Genomic DNA, 16,777 nt, shown 5'->3' on the forward strand with positions numbered 1-16,777 from the left:
AGTATTTTAAATAAGTAAGTAAGAAAACTAAATCTTATAAATACAGACAGAATAATTATAGTTATAGTATTGCACATTGCAGTGTAAATAAAAGACACAACCATCTTCCACATGATTTGCTTGGCTGCACAGTCAGTCTGAAAGATGAAGCATTTCAAAACTGATTTATTTGTAAGTAAATAAAAAGAAAATCTAGTTGCACGCGGCCGAATTGAATAGTTGGTTTCTATTCATCTTAAATATGAAAAAAAATGCATGATATATTTTCTGTTTGCACTTTAAATAGTCCTCCCACACGTTGATGAGGGGTGACGTAATGCACTGACAGTGACGTCACGCTCAAACAGCTGGCGTTAGGTCAGTGGTGGCACAAACAGTAACCCTTTGATTAGCAATTAGCAACACTTATACACCTATACGAGTATAGGACAAGGTGACGTAAAGCACTTTAGAACAGAGTGACGCAACTGAGAGAGAGAGGATTCAAAACTGTGCTAGCCACGCCCACCGGATGGGATAACCACGCCCACACTGACTGAGTGACCAATGATAGCCACGCCCACCCTGACTGAGCGACCAATGATAGCCACGCCCACCCTGACTGGCCAATGATAGCCACGCCCACTCCGACTGGCCAATGACAGCCACGCCCTGACTGAGTGGGCGTGGTTAGCTCCTCAGAGTGGGCGTGGCTATCCAGTGGAGCTAGGCTAACATCGCTCGGCTAACCGGATCCCGTGACAGCGGCTGACTTATCGCGCAGCCTGCTCGGCGTCAACACTGACATGGAGGTCGTGGAGTAGCAGGCTCGTCGGGTCGGACCGTGAACAGCTGACGGGCAGCGCTGCGTCGGTAGGTCGGCAGCCCACACCGCATTGGAGGGCAAGAGCATGATAGCTAGCGGGCGTTAGCTTTAGCACAACAAGAGCTCTGCCCTGGGAGTCAGCTGACCAGACCAGTGATGGATCAACTGGAAGTGAAGGACCGCATACTGGAGAACATCTCGCTGTCTGTGAAGAAGGTGAGTGCTGCTGGTCTGCAGCCTTTAATGTTGCCAACATGTGTGAGTTGCTTTAGTCTGAGAAAGAGGGCAACTTTCTAGTCACCAGCTGGAAGGCCTGTTATTCTCTCACCTGTGTGTTCTGTGTGTTTAAGTGTCATAGTAGCCTCCAGCCCATGTGTTGTGAACACACCTGGGACTATGTAGGGACCCATATGTTTGCAACACTGTATATATTTGCTCCAAATGTACATTAGATTAGATTAGATTCAACTTTATTGTCATTGCACAGAGTACAACGAAATGCAGTTTTAGCATCTAACCAGAAGTGCAAAAGAAGCAGTGAAGGTGCAGTGCAATGTGCTGGATAAATAACTGTATGAATAACAGATAAATAATAATAAAAAAAGAAAATAACAGTATGAACAGTGGCTATGATCACCGTTAGTAAGGTGACAGCTGAGGGGAAGAAGCTGTTCCTGACATTAGAGATGTTGTCCACTCAGGCCTGGTGTGATTGTGAAACTACTCTTATAACTGGACAGACAGCATTGCATCTTCTTCCTGGACTTTCTACATGCTTGTACATTCACATTTTAGTTTTCATTTTGTCTGGGCTTTCTCATCTGTTTCAGTCATTTCCCTCCACTAGTCCACCAGTCTTCAGTGCAATGCATCAAGCCCAGAACTGCGTCTTACTTCCTTAATAAACACTTGTCTAATACATTTTAGTCTAATTCATTTCTTCTATTGTAAAGATTGCTAAAAGGCCATGGAAGTGCCTAACTCTTCCAAGAAAGAGTCCAGTGTTTACCTCAAACAAACAAAGTCATGTCACAGGATACATATCCTCTTTCTTTGGGTCAAAATCCCTACACTTGAGTTGGTTATGCTTGAGGGTTTGCAGAACCCTGCAGGATGACAGATGACAGCGAAACACACTCGTCTTCTGCATGAACCACAGACCTCTCAGTAAAGCTGCCGGCATCTAACATTGTGTCAGTTGAAATGAAATTATTCCAATCTAATTTTTTTGTGTTTTGTCACTTTGAATCTGTACGTTAGCACATTGGATTTAACATGTGAACGACTATAAGGGTGAAAGTGGCCCCGTTGATCATTAATTACATCCACCTCAGATGAACAATGTAGGGATGAAGCACCAATTTGAGGGGACCTTATACACTTGGTTGCATATCCTTTACAAAAAACATATCCTTTACAAAAAACATATCCTTTACAACCTTGTCCTATGACATTAACATGCACTTGGTATCTTCTCTGGTGTTTTGTGGGTAACTTGCCTTCAGTCTGGTCTTTAGCAATAACTCACAACAGAACAACACAGAACTAAGTTGTCCTTAGGTCAGAAAAATTCCTCCCCTTGGGACTAAGTTCCTTGATTGCTTTGACTGTTGCACTATAGGATCATTGTCCTGCTGCACTGTAAACCCGTATCATGTAGTAAAATGGCTACAATTCCTTCAGTGTTCAACCCATATTGATGTAAACAATTCTATTTCAAATCCAGTGTGCGGGAGCACAGAGCCAAAATAATTTGACAACTTAATCATCAGGTTAGAAATTCATTACATTGAAAAAAGAACTTAACAGTTTGGCTTGTTTGCATTAAAGACATTCCTTTGTTTGATTATTGCCCGTCTTGCATGTTTTTGAAAGCTTCTTCACACACTTCCTTAGAGATTGATTCAACATGCCAAATTTGCTGAACAGTCACTGATAAGAACGTAGTACAGGTAACGGTGTTTAAATTAAAAAATAACCACAGCTGGTTTCAATAAGTATAAAACATTTAATCCATGCACCTTCTAAATAAAGTATCCATTCAAAAATTAAATAAAATAAGTATAACTTTTCCAAAAACTTTTCCAACTACAATCAGTTTTTAAAAAATAATCAAAATTTTTGTAGCCGAAATGTAAGTTTTTAAAATGTCCCTCTTCCCTGCAAAGCTAACATCAGAAAAACAATGTCTCTCTGTAGTTGCAGAGTTACTTTGCGGCCTGTGAAGATGAAACTCCAGCGATCCGGAATCACGACCGAGTGCTTCAGCGCCTCTGTGAACACCTTGACCATGCTCTGCTGTATGGGTAAGAGACTTCCTCCCAGTAAACTGCACACTGGAAAAAGGAGGGGTGCATAGACCAAATACTAATCTGATTTATGAATCTGGTTATTAATCTTATTTAATTTTTTTCTGCACCTCATGTCTATGTTAACAGTCACAAGTATGACATATTTTAGACCCAAGCTACAAGTAATTGATCTAGATGTGAGATTGCTGTTACATTTCTGTGCCAATGTAGCACTTGTGTTATCACTCTACTCCCATTGCCCCGCCCCTTTTGGCCTCACACATGTGATACTATAAACTTATTTATTTAACTTAAATTTTTCTACATCACAGCCTGCAGGACATCTCCTCAGGTTACTGGGTCCTGGTCCTTCACTTCACCAGGAGGGAGGCTGTCCGTCAGATAGATGAGCTTCAGCACATAGCAACCAACCTTGGTCGAAGTGAGACATCTCTATCTCTCAGTCAAACACACTCGCATGCACCGTATTTAGCTGTGGGAGAAATCATCATTCAAGATTCAATGGATTACATGTATAGAAAATAACTCTTCTTTTTTCTGTGTAGGCCGAGCATGGTTATACCTGGCATTGAGTGAGAGCTCTTTAGAGAGCTATCTACGGCTCTTCCAGGAAAACCAAGGATTACTGCAGAAGTATTATTTCAAGTAAGTGATCCAGCTAAACTGATTTTGATTACCTAAAGAAAAGGAAATCAGAATTTACAAATTGATAGCACGTATCAAGTGAAAGTTGCATTTCGGGAATTATTTGCTGTGGTTGTGGTCTGTGTAGAGAACAAATTGATATACTGAATTATTTTTTTGGTAAGTAAATATCTGTCACTCACATGAAGCTAACTGATTTTCTTCTCTGCTAGGAACGCACTGGTCTGCAGTCATGACCACCTCACGCTCTTCCTCACGCTGGTGTCCGGCCTGGAGTTCATTCGCTTTGATCTGGAGCTGGTTAGCATGTCTTTTTAATGACAATATCAATAGAAATGCAGCTCCTAAATGTTAGCAGCACGTGTGTAACGTTGTCTCTTGGGTCCTGCTGGTACAGGACGTGCCCTATCTGGACGTGGCGCCCTACATGCCAGAATACTACAAACCCCATAACCTGCTGGACTTTGAGGAAAGGCTGCCCAGCTCAGACAGCTTGTCCCTGCACTCCTTCACCTCCCTCACCTCCACCAACCTGGAGTGGGATGACAGTGCCATCGCCCCCTCCAGTGAAGGTAAGCGGGAGGGTGTGTCCCGATTAGACGCACACAGAGGATGCCAAACCCAGTTCTTCAATGATTAATGGCAAGAGTGCCGGCTGAAATGAGTGCACTGCTCTTTGCTTATAAGAGGGGAGTGATAACAGATTTGTTACAGTAAAAGATGAACAAATCTTAAATCTTTTTATTTTTGTTGACACTGATCTAATAATATGTCTTGATTCCGATCCCTAGTATGGAACAGCCTTATTTGACCCTTTGCTTCACTTAATCACCAGTGTTTGTCTACTTTTACAGGAGGGACACACAGTTAGATTAACTGGTTTAAAATCCTTTGGGCCCATACTTGTTTTTAATCCTGAATCACTATTGACCAGTCAGTACTGCTATTCCTTTAAATTAGCCTCATCATATGTCTCGTGTCAGTTCTATGTGTCGCTGTGTGTCTGTGTGCCTCTGACCTGGACACTGTAGGACTAATCATGATGTAATTCTAGGGCAGAATGGCAGCTTTTATTTTGGGTTTCTGATTGCAATCAGGGCCACAAGTACACACTCGTATGCTTTGGCTCAAATTCAGAGAGTGATGTCAAGCTCATGGCATGTTGAAGCAGAAGTTAGATTGATCCTTGCACACTCTTGTGACTCATGAGTACCAGAGTGCATCCCATCAAATGGATCACTTGGCAGCCAGAGGCTTGCGGTTATAGAATGTTCTCATTGAGGTGATGGCATCGCTCACTGAATGCTTCCTCGTCACTATCCACAAAGTACTGAGTCAGTTTCCCTGTTTTAGTTTTAGTTCCCACTTTTTCTATATACGTCCTCATTGATTCTGTTACTTCATATTCCATATGTCTGTTATTTTTCTCTTCCACTGTAATCTCCTCTCTCCTTTATCCAATCCATCTCTCTCTAATATTGAATGTTATCCTTCCTTTTTTTTTAGATTATGATTTCGGTGACATCTTCCCCGTGTTGCAGTCATTGCCAAGTGCAGACTGGGAAGGTGGGACATTGGTCAACCCATCCCCTTCCTGCCCTGTCATCCCTCCCTCCCTCACTCCTTCCATCCCTCCCTGCTTCCCTCCCTCCTACCTGGCATGGCCTTACCTCAGTTTGTGCGTAATGCATGCTGTGTATTCCGTAATTAGACATGTTGATATGTAAAATACAGCCAGCCGGTGCAAAAAACTGCTGATCTGAGGACATTGAAAGAGGCACGATCAAAGGGACATGGGTAAAAGTGCTTCTGATTTTTCGGGAATGGATTCACTCAGAGTTGTTTGGCACATTTTCAGCTAATAATATATATTAAGTGATGTGGCAGTCATATGACTTTGATCACCGTACAACTGGATTTGATGTATATTAAATAGGACGGCGATAGCTTAATTCATATTGTACAAACCTTCACGTTAACCCTCACGAAACATGAGGTATGAACTAACTTAGAGCCTTCTTTTGCTAGTAGTATTTTAATTTCTAGTCAAATGTGATATGCCACATTCATTTTTAGCTAAGCTTTTCTGTTGATGATCATTGTATGAGTTGAATTATCAAACAAAAACACAAGGTGGTTTCAAAGTTAATAAGTTGACAGGTAAGTTTGGGAGGAAGCGCAGCTCTTTGGTTCACTGGGAATTCCGTGTTTGGCGGGTACGTGGAGCTGTTATCTGTCATGTTCTGCACGTGTTACTCATCTTGGGAATGATCCGAATGCTTCCTCTGCTTTATAATTTACCGCAACAAGATAACTGCTGTTGTACTGCCTGGTACTCACCTCGTCCAGTCTGTCTCCATTACACCGTGTTATATGTTTGTCTGGTGTATTGGTGTCTTCCTGTGTGGTATGTGGCACTGGCCTAGGTTCAGCTCAACTGTAGTGTGAGGTAACAACCAAGAACACTTGCTTAAGTACATAGATTTCATCCTTGAAATTTCTTACAGCATCGGCTTGCAGTGAGCTTGTCAGTGTTTTGTAGTTTTGATGACCATATATAGCTGCTAAGAAAAGTAGTTAGTGGAAGCAGCATCAGTGAAATTGGGGGGTGTACTTAAATGCAATCAGAGGGTCTCTGCTATAGCTTGGTCAGTCCGTTCACAATGAATAAAAAATTCTGAGTCCTCCAAATTGTATCTTGTAAATATTTGTTTAGTATGACTCATCTCTAACTGCAGAGGCAATGCTTGACCTAGGTCTGTGCCATGAAAAAAGCTGCTGTCTGTTGACCTACTTGATGTCTAACGCATTGCGTTTTGTGCCTCTCTGACCCTGCAAAAGAACTACAAAGGAAACTGCAGCCCCTAACATTGTGTTTGTGTGCGATGCTGACAAAGAAACACACAGAGTTTTTGTGAAAAAAGGTCTCGTTGGTCAACTTTTTATGTGTGATGAAAACATAAACAAAAAAAATCTATCTATCTTTGGTAAAACTTTTTGATTTGGAGTTAATCCCTCAATTTACCGGCGAGACAGTGGCACCAAAAACATCTGTGTGTTTCTTTTGTGTATTTATAACTAAATGTGGCTGACTGCTACTTTAACTCTTGCTGTAACTTTTCATGTTAGAGGGTGACCTGACTGACCAGGCGAGCTGCCCACGCTCCAGTGGCTCTGATCCCCAGACGGTCATCAGCGACACAGTGGTCTATTCTACTGGCACCGTCAAGATGAAGGCGGCAGCTCATCTTGCTCCGCACAGCCCAACGTACAGACACAACCCCTTCAACGAGGACTCGGACACTAACACCCCCATCACCTCAGCCGACGTCACGCCGGTTCACCTGGCCAGCTGCTACAACACCTTCGCCACTGGAGATGACACGGAGAGCACCGGCAACGAGCTGGAGGTCATCAGGTACAGTAGCAACAGGTTCAGGTTCTGCTCACATTCTATCTGTACAGTTGCTCTAATTCTATTAAAACGGAGCAATCACAGCTAACCGCTCTGGTCTTCCAGGATGGCCAGACGAAGGAAGCCAGCCAAGAAGCGACGAGGGAGGGGCTCCACAGATTCCATCAGCAGCATCCATAACTCTGTCTCCTCCGAGCACATGGAAATGGACAACAGCCTCTTGTCTTCGGAGGATGTGGATTCATTAAACGGCACTTTAATTCAGCAGGATGCAGAGGCAGAGCTGAGGAGAAGCCGGGTGGGATCAGAGGTAGTGGAGGAAGGAGACGAGGACGGAGTGGAAGGCCTCCTACGGCTCCCAGAGATGACGGACACCTCTATGGACACCGTGGGCCAACCGCTCCGCGATGTCATGGACCGGCTCAACGGGGCTCTGGATCGGGGGGAGGCCTGGGAGCAACGAGGTGAGAGAGGTGAGAAAAGCAGCAAAGACTGTGACCGGGGCCCCGAGCCCCCTACCCAGCAGCCCTTTCGAGAGGAGTCAGAGGGCGAGCCACCCGACCCGGCCCGAGGAGAGACGTCTCTCTTCCTACACACCCCTCCTGAGCCTACAGACTTATGCTGCTTTACCTCCAACAGTCCAGACTCTACTCCCACGGGTGGTGGCCGCTATGACTCTACAGAGCATAGCCAGTCACAAACTTTTTCAGGTGGCCATGAAGATGAAGGAGAGGCAAAAGCGTCAGCAGGACAGGGACCCGAGATGAGGAGCGTGGAGGAAGACGCAGAGGAAGGAGAGGACACCGGCAATAATGCATTGACTGAAGAAGCAGAGAGTTCTCATCCTGCAGAGTTCAAGTAAGGAGTTTCGAGGAAAATGCTTTGTTTGTTGTTTCAATGTTGTTTAAAGTGTGTCTAATGTTCTCCATTATTCATATTTCAGAGTGGACAACAATCACTTGCTTCTTCTCATGATTCATGTATTCAGAGAGAACGAGGAGCAGCTCTTCAAGGTGAAGACATAGACTTGTTTTTATTTATATTGAAAGAAGTGACATCTTTTGGGGAAAATTTGAATGTATCGAGCATATAGTTACATTTAAAGAAATAAAGCAGCACGGTGATGTTTTCTGTAGTCTAGAAAATGTATCATCTATCACACATCTTTAAGCCAGTTTTGGTATTGTTTAACCCTGACATGGAAGAAGTGGTTTGGAGACCGTTGCTCAGTGGAAGTGTTGCAAAGCTCAGTTTGCCAATTGCCTTTTAACGTATTTTACACTGCTGTTGCAATGTACCTGTCTGGTATAAACTGGTTCAAAATCCTCACTTTTTCACGCACGCACACACAAACAAACAAAAAAAAAGCAGATTTATTATTAGATTAATTAGCCTGAATAATTTTAAGTATCAAGTGAATAAAGAGTGCACTGGTTTGTGATAATTGATGAGAACTTTCAGTGGATGATTGAAAGTCAGTCTACAAAAAAAACGTTCTATAAAGTTTGTTATCTGCTGTCCTTTGAGCAACACTGTACTGTACAGTTTGACGCAGATGAATGTGGAGGTTTCAGACATTTGACAGAATTTATCTTTGTGTTTTCAGATGATGAGGATGAGCACAGGCCACATGGAGGGGGACCTGCAGCCTCTTTACCTGCTGCTGACTGACTGTTACATCTACCTGCTTAGGAAGGGTAAGTGCTTAAAACCCAGCATGTAATAGCTTTATTACCTGTACAGATTCTACGTAAGGACATACTGATATTGGTATTGGGAGTCACAATACCACACTTTTTTTTTTTTTTACACATGGGAAACGGGCTTTGCAATTTCCCTTACATTTAGGGAATATAAATGTTAACCATGACTTCGTAAAGCGATGGTGTCCACCTGTACTAGGAATGCCATGAGAGTTTCTTATACATTACATTTAAATAAGGTTGTTCTTTAGGCAGAAAATACTTAACATTACCATGTGCTCACTGCATGTCTTGGCTGTACTGTTGTTTTCCTCCACAGGTGCAGCAGAGAAGCCCTACACAGTGGAAGAGGCTGTTTCCTATAATGAGCTGGACTATCTTTCAGTAAGTGTCCTCCACAACCGGGTTTACCATTTCTTTCACATTTCTCCATTGCTTGGGCCGCTGTTGTTTTACACGCACATTTTTCTACAAACCCTTTCATGTTATTTTCTAACGGTCATCTTAAGGTGTGTATGGACCAAACGCTAAGCAGATTTTCGCCCTGCGTTTCTCACGCGATTCCAGCTGCTAGAGTGTCTTTTTGAAGTATTTTGCTACCTGGGAATATTCGCCATTAACAACCAATAGCAGCACTTCTTCCATAAAGGAGGTTGGGCCTACAACCATAGATACAACATACCTTAGCAAATTTTATTCCTCCATCAATCATGACCCAAATAACCACAATTGCTGCATTGTACAACATGTTTAATATAATTTCTTCCTCCAAGCCATCTCCTTTTTTGTTCCGTCTCTGTGCAATACTGATGTTGAGTCATAGATCTCTGGGTGTTCACAGACGGTGAATTTCAACTCTGATAGGCTTTTGCAACACATTTCAACTCATGTGGAGGTGTATTTGCGTCACCCGAGTTGCAGAAAAAAACCCTCTTTGCGTTTGGTCTGAACACACAGTAAGGGACTTAAGTTTCTTGACTTTACAAAACATGTAAGAATTAATAGAGTTGTATGTCTTTTGTTGTGCAGTGCTCCATTGTTCCCAAATGCTGCGTCATTTTTGAATTTGCAGTTTACATGTTCAGGGCTTTCCACAAGGATATGTAGTAGCCGGACAGTGGGGAAAAAGTAGTATGACTCGCCGCTCTATTCGACATAGTTTCTCAGCTGAGCGCGTGCACACAAACACATTAATATATGTCCAGAGAGCTGGGCATGTTTTCTCTATCATCATGCTCGAATATTTTTGAAGCAGAGGCTTGTAGTTGTCAAAGGTACACTGATAGCAAATTGCTACTTTTAAGGTAAAACTATTATATAGGAATAAAATATGTTTATAATAAAGTAGCTGTTTTGCTGGCAGCCAACGCTGATGGGAAGCTCCTCATGGTCCAAAATGTGATCCATGAAGAGTTAATTACAAGATATTTGTGAACTGTGTAGACTCCAGCAAGAAGTGACAGCTGGGGTAGATGAGCACAACGTTAGTTCAGTGTCTAACATATCAGTTGTAATACTATTTTCCTTTAGGTGGGACTTGACCAACAGACAGTGACGGTGGTTTGCACCAACAGACGAAGAAAATTCCTGTTGGACACAGCTGATGCCTCCCTGACTCTGTGAGTGTACAAACTCTTTGTGTCTCTGTGCAAACTACTCATGTGTCTATATATGTTATATTGTGAGCCACACAGGTCACCTAAAAAAAATGGATGATTGTTTAACTTATCCAATCCATCCATCAACATCTACAGGTGGTTCTTGTCTGTTCTCAAGTCAGCCATGGTGAAGGGTTGTCGTGAGCCTCCTTACCCCTCTGTGCTGACTGATGCTACCATGGAAAGACTGGCTCTCACAAAGTTTGTCTCCCAGGAGTCTAACTGTGAGGTACAGACACGTTAAAACTCTCAAATACTGTATCAGTTCTTCCTTACAGGTCTTTACAGAGACAATGTCACAAACGTGTTACTAATCAACCATTAATCATAAGACATAGTTGTAAAAATCTCAGTAAAGTTTTTATTTACTGGTTCAGAGTTTTTAACCCTTTGGCTCTATTAGAAACTCAAATGAAACTCAAAAACAGTTTCTGTACACAAGAAATCACAAATAATAGCTTATAAGTGTCAAACTGTAACACTTACAACTGTACATCATTTCAATTTCTTGATGCATAAGGCAGGTAAAAATGCATTTAATCATATTTGTATATAAAAAAAATGTTGGTCTCCATCACTATGCAATAATAACATAATATATATCAAGCATGATGCTCACTGATAAATAATTCATATAAGTCACTGTAAGTCAATGTTCATATTAAATATGAATTGAAAAATAGTATTTAAACTCACTAATATTGTTGTAATTCTAGAAAGCTTAGGAGTCCCCCTATGATTAGATTCTTTTTTACCACTTTGCTGTACTTTGGCTGACTAACAAAGCAGTGGTAAACTAATAATTTCCTTATTCTCCAGGTATATGAAGTGTCTATCCAACTGTATTCACTGGTCCACTGGGAGGATCCTATGGACATGACTCTGTCACCCCAGGATGGCCCACCAATATCTGGACGACCTTCCAGCACCAAGGAGGGGACTCTGCAGTACCGGGCTGGATCCACCTACCTGGGCAAAGAGCTCTGGAAAAGCTGCTACCTCGTCCTCAGGTATGGGCAGGTCACACACGCCGTCATCCCCTTCAACTGGTATAAAAATGTTCCTTAAGATTGGTGCCAAAAATGTAGTTCACATTTCCCATAATCCCCAGTATTTAGTTCCCTACTTGACACTAGTGAAAAATGCCAACATATTAGGAGTGATATTTCCTTTGGCTGTCTGCTATTGCCAGACAGACTGAGAGCTTGAGCTTTGTTTTGTTTCTAGAGCGAAGCATCTGTCCAGATGTGCACAATGTACAATATAAAATGCAGGATATAGGCTGTCTGTTTTTTAAGGCAATAGTCTTGCCAAATGCATTGGTAACAGTGAGCTTTACAGCACACCTCGTCCGGACCTTGCTGCATCCCAGGGCCATGGACGTCGTCTATCCCTGTGTGATTTGTTTTTGTTGCTTAATAACCATGTGTGTCATCATTTATCCAACTAATGTGTTTATGATTAAATCATTTACCAGGGCACAAGGTTCTTTGTAGAATCATCCTCTTCATTTTGCTGTTACATTGTACGAGGTTGATGCATTTAACAGTTAAATGTACAATATTTCCATTTCAAGCTTGCCCCCTAGAGGGTGAAAATTCATGTACTTTTCAGTCAGTTTTTTCCAATATTGTGCAGTCCTATACTAAATATTTTATGAAAACAATTTATATTTATGTAACATAATGTCAAGCATCTGATTAGGTGAATTTATGAATTGCCGTCCTTTTTTTCTTGCAGCAAGGGGGTTCTGTACCTGTATGCAGAAAGAACTGATGTGACACCTCTGCTGTCCGTCACTATGGGGTAAGCTTCACCTGGCTGAAAGAGTGTACCTTTTCATAGCTGATGTTTTGACCCTTCATTGCAGAAAAGCACAGTGTTACTAATAACATTACAACGACTGTCCTCTATTCAAGCATGAGTGACAGTTAGCCAGCTTACACAATGCCAGGACCATGAAACTGAAACAGCTAAATTAAATAAAAAAAAAAAAAAAAAAAAAAAAAGGACATATCAAAAGGCCCATTAGACTACAGCTGATTAAAATGTGGAGGCCTATATTAAGCAGTAAACAACACTCTGAAATGGTATTCATTGATGTATTTTCATGCCTCTTTTGCCCATCAGAGGAGAGCACTGTGGCGGTTGCCGTCGCTCAAACAGCACAGAGCGTCCCCACGCCTTCCAAGTCATCCTGACTGAGCGGCCGGCACTGCAGCTCAGCGCCAACAATGAGCAGGACATGGCCGAATGGATGCTGCTGCTCTGCCAGTCCGTCTCCAAAGGGGTAAGGAGTTGTAAAGTGTTTCATCATGTGTTTACACTTCTAATATTGCATGTATCTCCATCTTTTGATAGACGCTGGGTAGATGGACAATAATATGTGTCACACAGCCTGTCCATTAGTACACTACTGAGTTTAATATTACTCTGTAATGAACATTACATTACTACACTGGCCCAAACCTACATGTAGACATGCACAGGCTGTTTTACTCTCTTTTAAAAAGTTCACTAGGACTGCTGATGTTCATAATGGTTCATAATATAGGTATAATTAAATTCTAGCCGCTATACCTGCAGGTCATCCCTCAGGGTTTGGCCCCAACTCCATGTATCCCATGTTGCCTGGTGATGACAGACAGGAAGCTGCTCACCTGCCATCAGGACTGTCAGACCAGCTTCTTCCGTTCGCTTGGCAGCGCCGATATCTGTGATGTCACTTCCGTGAGCCTCGAGGCCAACAAAGAGTACTGTGTCATTGTGAGTGGCCATTTGTTTAACTTCTCTTGGTGTTAATCAAATGTATGGATTTATATTAGACTTTGACTCATGACTTTATGTAAACATGTGTGTATGCTACACAGTTTTAATGTATTAACTATGCAACTAAGCTTTGTTATGAAGTTCTCCTGCGTTCTCGGCAACGTTTTTGCTAAGAGTATGCATTCATAACCATAATAAAATATATTATTTGTCACTGATGTTTGATGTTTTGCGGATAAAGACTTACTCTTGTATGAAACAAGTAAATTGTGATGCATCATTTTTATTAATGAACAATCTTGATTGAGACCATGAAAACAATATGACATACTGAAAAAAGGAAGAGTAAATTAGTTCTTATTGCATTTGTTCAATTTTAGTTTTACTATATTAATCTAAAGGCCTTAACATTGAACAGACAGTACACTTTATATACACCAGTTTACAGGTATATAATATAATAATTCTCTTAAGTTTATGACCTTTAATGTGAGCTGTCCAACTTTCTCCCTCTGTAGGAGTTTGCGTCAGATCGGACGCAGTTCCTTCCTCCGTGGGTGTTGTACTTCAGCGGCTGTGAAGAGAGAGATCGACTGCTGGAGGCGTTAGACAACACATGGAAGGCTGTTTTCCAGGTGGGAGAAGATAGATAGACTAGTAGTATTGTAGTTTAAGGATGAAAAAAAATCAGTAATATTGGAATATTTGCTATCCTAAAAATATTAACATCCATCAACTACCTCCTGGATGTGCATCTAGTTTAACCCTCATTTATGTCCTCACTTTACACAGGTCAATCTTCCTCACAGAGAAGTGTTGGATCCGTCGGTGCAGAAGCGTTGCAGTGAGGCCCTCGCTCTGATGAACAGCGCCTGGCAGAGGGCAGACAGTCTGGCCCGAGGCAGAGCCCAGCGTGAACCCTGGTGCTGACAGAAACACACACACATGCACGCTAACGCTCACCTGTGGGTAGCCCCTGAGACAGAATGATAGTTAAACAGTCCGATATAGTTCCAGGGTATACGGAGAGTTAACTCTGGCATTCAGTCTGTGTCACTGTAAACTGAGCTGAAAATCGGACGCGGTTATTGGTTGATGCACTACAGCGCAAGCATGTGATGCACCTCTGAGTCACTGATGGACTATTTCTATCAGAGACACATCCTGCAGAAGTAGCAATGCATAAAACACATCACATGGCGGTGATGCAGCAGCAATTCATCCGACTTGAAGTGAAATGACCTAATGTTAAAAAAAAAAATACAAAAGATTGGTATTTGATACTAGTGACACATTGCCGTTATTCCTGTATTAGAGCTTCTCAAGAAATAGCAGCAATGCAGGACAAAAATGCTGAATCAAGGAAAAGTTTGTGATCAAATGATATGACTCTCTTTTCGTTTTGTTCTGTCCGTATGGAAAGAGCTCCGTAAGAAACGGTGATGGATAATTGTAGAACGCACATAACGGACAGTAGTTGAGAGGAAAAGACTTTGAAGAATTCTATCTCAAGTAAACCTTGACTTTGAGATGTAAACAGGACCGATGATGAAACACACATTCATCTCATTGAGGAAGCTGAGTGGGGAGGAAGACAAGGACCAGTTACCAGCAGCTTCCCTGCACAGTGAAAAAAACAACATCAATCCGATGTATGTCCATACATGAAGGGGGCAGTTGATGCTCGTTTGCCAAGTGGAACAAAGTTCACCCTCCATGCCTTGCACAAACAGAAGTAACGCTCTCTGACCTGCACAAGTAACACAACTGTGTGAAGATAAGCCACTCCTTGCTCAGAACCAGTTACAAGATGTTCTACTGAACCGGTACGATTATAGAGCAAATGTACAGCGCTGTACAGTTTCAACGCATAAACACTGAAGGTTCTGTATGTGTCTGAAATTCAGTTTAAGGGCACACACCTCTACACTAAGTTCTTGTCACATAGGACATTAATATGAGAGAATATGGAGGTCGATATGAAGAATATCTGGATGTTTAACAGTTGCACTGTACATGTACATGCTCATGCCCTATCTTTAGAATTCTCTTTACCAATTTAAACGTCACACGTCGATTAAAACAAACAAAAAAATGTATCAGGAAATGCAAAAGACTTGCCTTTTATCTCCACTCCGTCGAGACGAGTGGAGGCTTCCATGCAGACTTGCACATTGTTTTGGCCGTTAGTCTTCTTTTTAATTGTACCAGTTATGGTTTTGTTTTAATATAATGTGCTTTTGTATTGCAGAGAAAGTGGGAACAATTGTTACAAAATGATTTAATTGAGACGGGACAATTTGCGGGGGTCTGACATCTGACATATACTTCCCCTTCAGTGTGGGCAAGTATTGAGGAGTAAGTACGGACAGTATGAAGAATCTGTTACTGACAGAGCTATACGTTGTCTTTGCTTACCAATTTTATTATGCACCAGTGGTTGGTGGCACATAACTGTACTGTACAGTATGATCTGGACACTCCACTAAATTAGAAAATCCCTTTTTTACACAAGTCATAGATTGGTGCAAGACAATGTTTGAGGTTTATAGAATCCTTAAAGATACAATCTCCAAGACCTCCGTCTCATTCTCTATGGCTATAAGCAGTAATTGCAGGTGTCTTTTTGGATCCCACCTCCCAGTGATCCAAACAGTGTTGCCTGTGTGATGTCACTTGTTTCGTCAACTTCCCTGTTTGAAGCCATCGATCTTTTCTTTGTTTGTTACGCTATAGTAGCAGCAGAGACTTGAATAAAAACAGTACGCCTCTTCACTTTAGTTGAAGAGCAAGTCCGTTGCGTTAGCTCCGCCTTCCCTCTATGACGAGCCAACCACTGCTGGGTGATGAAAAGAACGTCGCTAACTGTGCTCCGCTTGTGATTTTTTTGTCCCAGGGAATGTCACTACAGACAGTTTATTATACTGCAAATGCAAGAGCTGTCATCAGTGTCACTCAAACACCATTGCGTTGCCTCATAGTAGGTAATTAGTCCCTATAGACAGCAGACATTTATTCAAATGAAAATCTTTGAAATGATTACTTCAAATAGACAATTGTAGCATCTGTTTTTAGCAGATTCATGATTTTAAATAGTCTGTAATATCAAATCTTTACTTGGAAAAGGAATAAGAATTAGTAGACCCCAAACCAAACCCTTCATAGCTTCTCTACAAAGTATGGCCAGTAGATGGTCGTGCATGTGTTTCAATCTGTCCTTAGCATCAACACTGATTAGAGTACTGCTGCTCTGTCAGTGATGGTGTCTAACTGCTCTCATTAGGCTCGGATCAGCCTGAGATTTATTTTGCAATGACAATGTTGTCTTTTTCTCAATCTGACTGAACTGGACAAAAACTTTTACACTAAATGACGCACTATTATTTTTCCTTTGTGTGGTTGCCTCACGCTGTAGGCTGACGGCGTTGTAACACTTAAACAATCATCTTTTTTATGTTGTGGTTCTGGTT

The 16,777-nt window shown here is 41.8% G+C and overlaps 1 protein-coding gene across 2 annotated transcripts; it reads left to right on the top strand.

The window, feature by feature from the left end:
* Nucleotides 1-695: 695 nt before the first annotated feature.
* Nucleotides 696-14,575, top strand: plekhm2 (pleckstrin homology domain containing, family M (with RUN domain) member 2). 2 transcript variants are annotated; one of them, XM_054609282.1, is made up of 20 exons: nt 696-1,021; nt 3,005-3,111; nt 3,429-3,538; nt 3,663-3,762; nt 3,975-4,062; nt 4,160-4,334; nt 5,269-5,328; nt 6,892-7,180; nt 7,283-8,035; nt 8,121-8,190; nt 8,784-8,874; nt 9,200-9,264; nt 10,411-10,499; nt 10,635-10,767; nt 11,358-11,548; nt 12,279-12,344; nt 12,669-12,828; nt 13,125-13,304; nt 13,826-13,942; nt 14,100-14,575. In XM_054609282.1, the coding sequence occupies exons 1-20, from the start codon at nt 962-964 to the stop codon at nt 14,235-14,237; spliced, it is 3,042 nt and encodes a 1,013-aa protein (XP_054465257.1). In that variant the 5' UTR covers nt 696-961; the 3' UTR covers nt 14,238-14,575. The 2 variants fall into 2 exon arrangements, with proteins under 2 accessions (XP_054465257.1, XP_054465258.1); XM_054609283.1 differs by lacking the exon at nt 5,269-5,328.
* The last annotated feature ends 2,202 nt before the right edge of the window (nt 14,576-16,777 follow it).

Source organism: Anoplopoma fimbria, chromosome 12 (assembly GCF_027596085.1).
Source record: "Anoplopoma fimbria isolate UVic2021 breed Golden Eagle Sablefish chromosome 12, Afim_UVic_2022, whole genome shotgun sequence".
In the NCBI taxonomy this organism is placed as follows: domain Eukaryota; kingdom Metazoa; phylum Chordata; class Actinopteri; order Perciformes; family Anoplopomatidae; genus Anoplopoma; species Anoplopoma fimbria.

Bases quoted from the DNA above. Each gene is read 5' to 3' on its own strand.
- plekhm2 (XM_054609282.1), top strand. From the start codon at position 962: ATGGATCAACTGGAAGTGAAGGACCGCATACTGGAGAACATCTCGCTG. The intron at 8,875-9,199 runs GTAAGTGCTTAA...TTTCCTCCACAG, and splicing joins CATCTACCTGCTTAGGAAGG to GTGCAGCAGAGAAGCCCTAC. The intron at 10,768-11,357 runs GTACAGACACGT...CTTATTCTCCAG, and splicing joins CCCAGGAGTCTAACTGTGAG to GTATATGAAGTGTCTATCCA.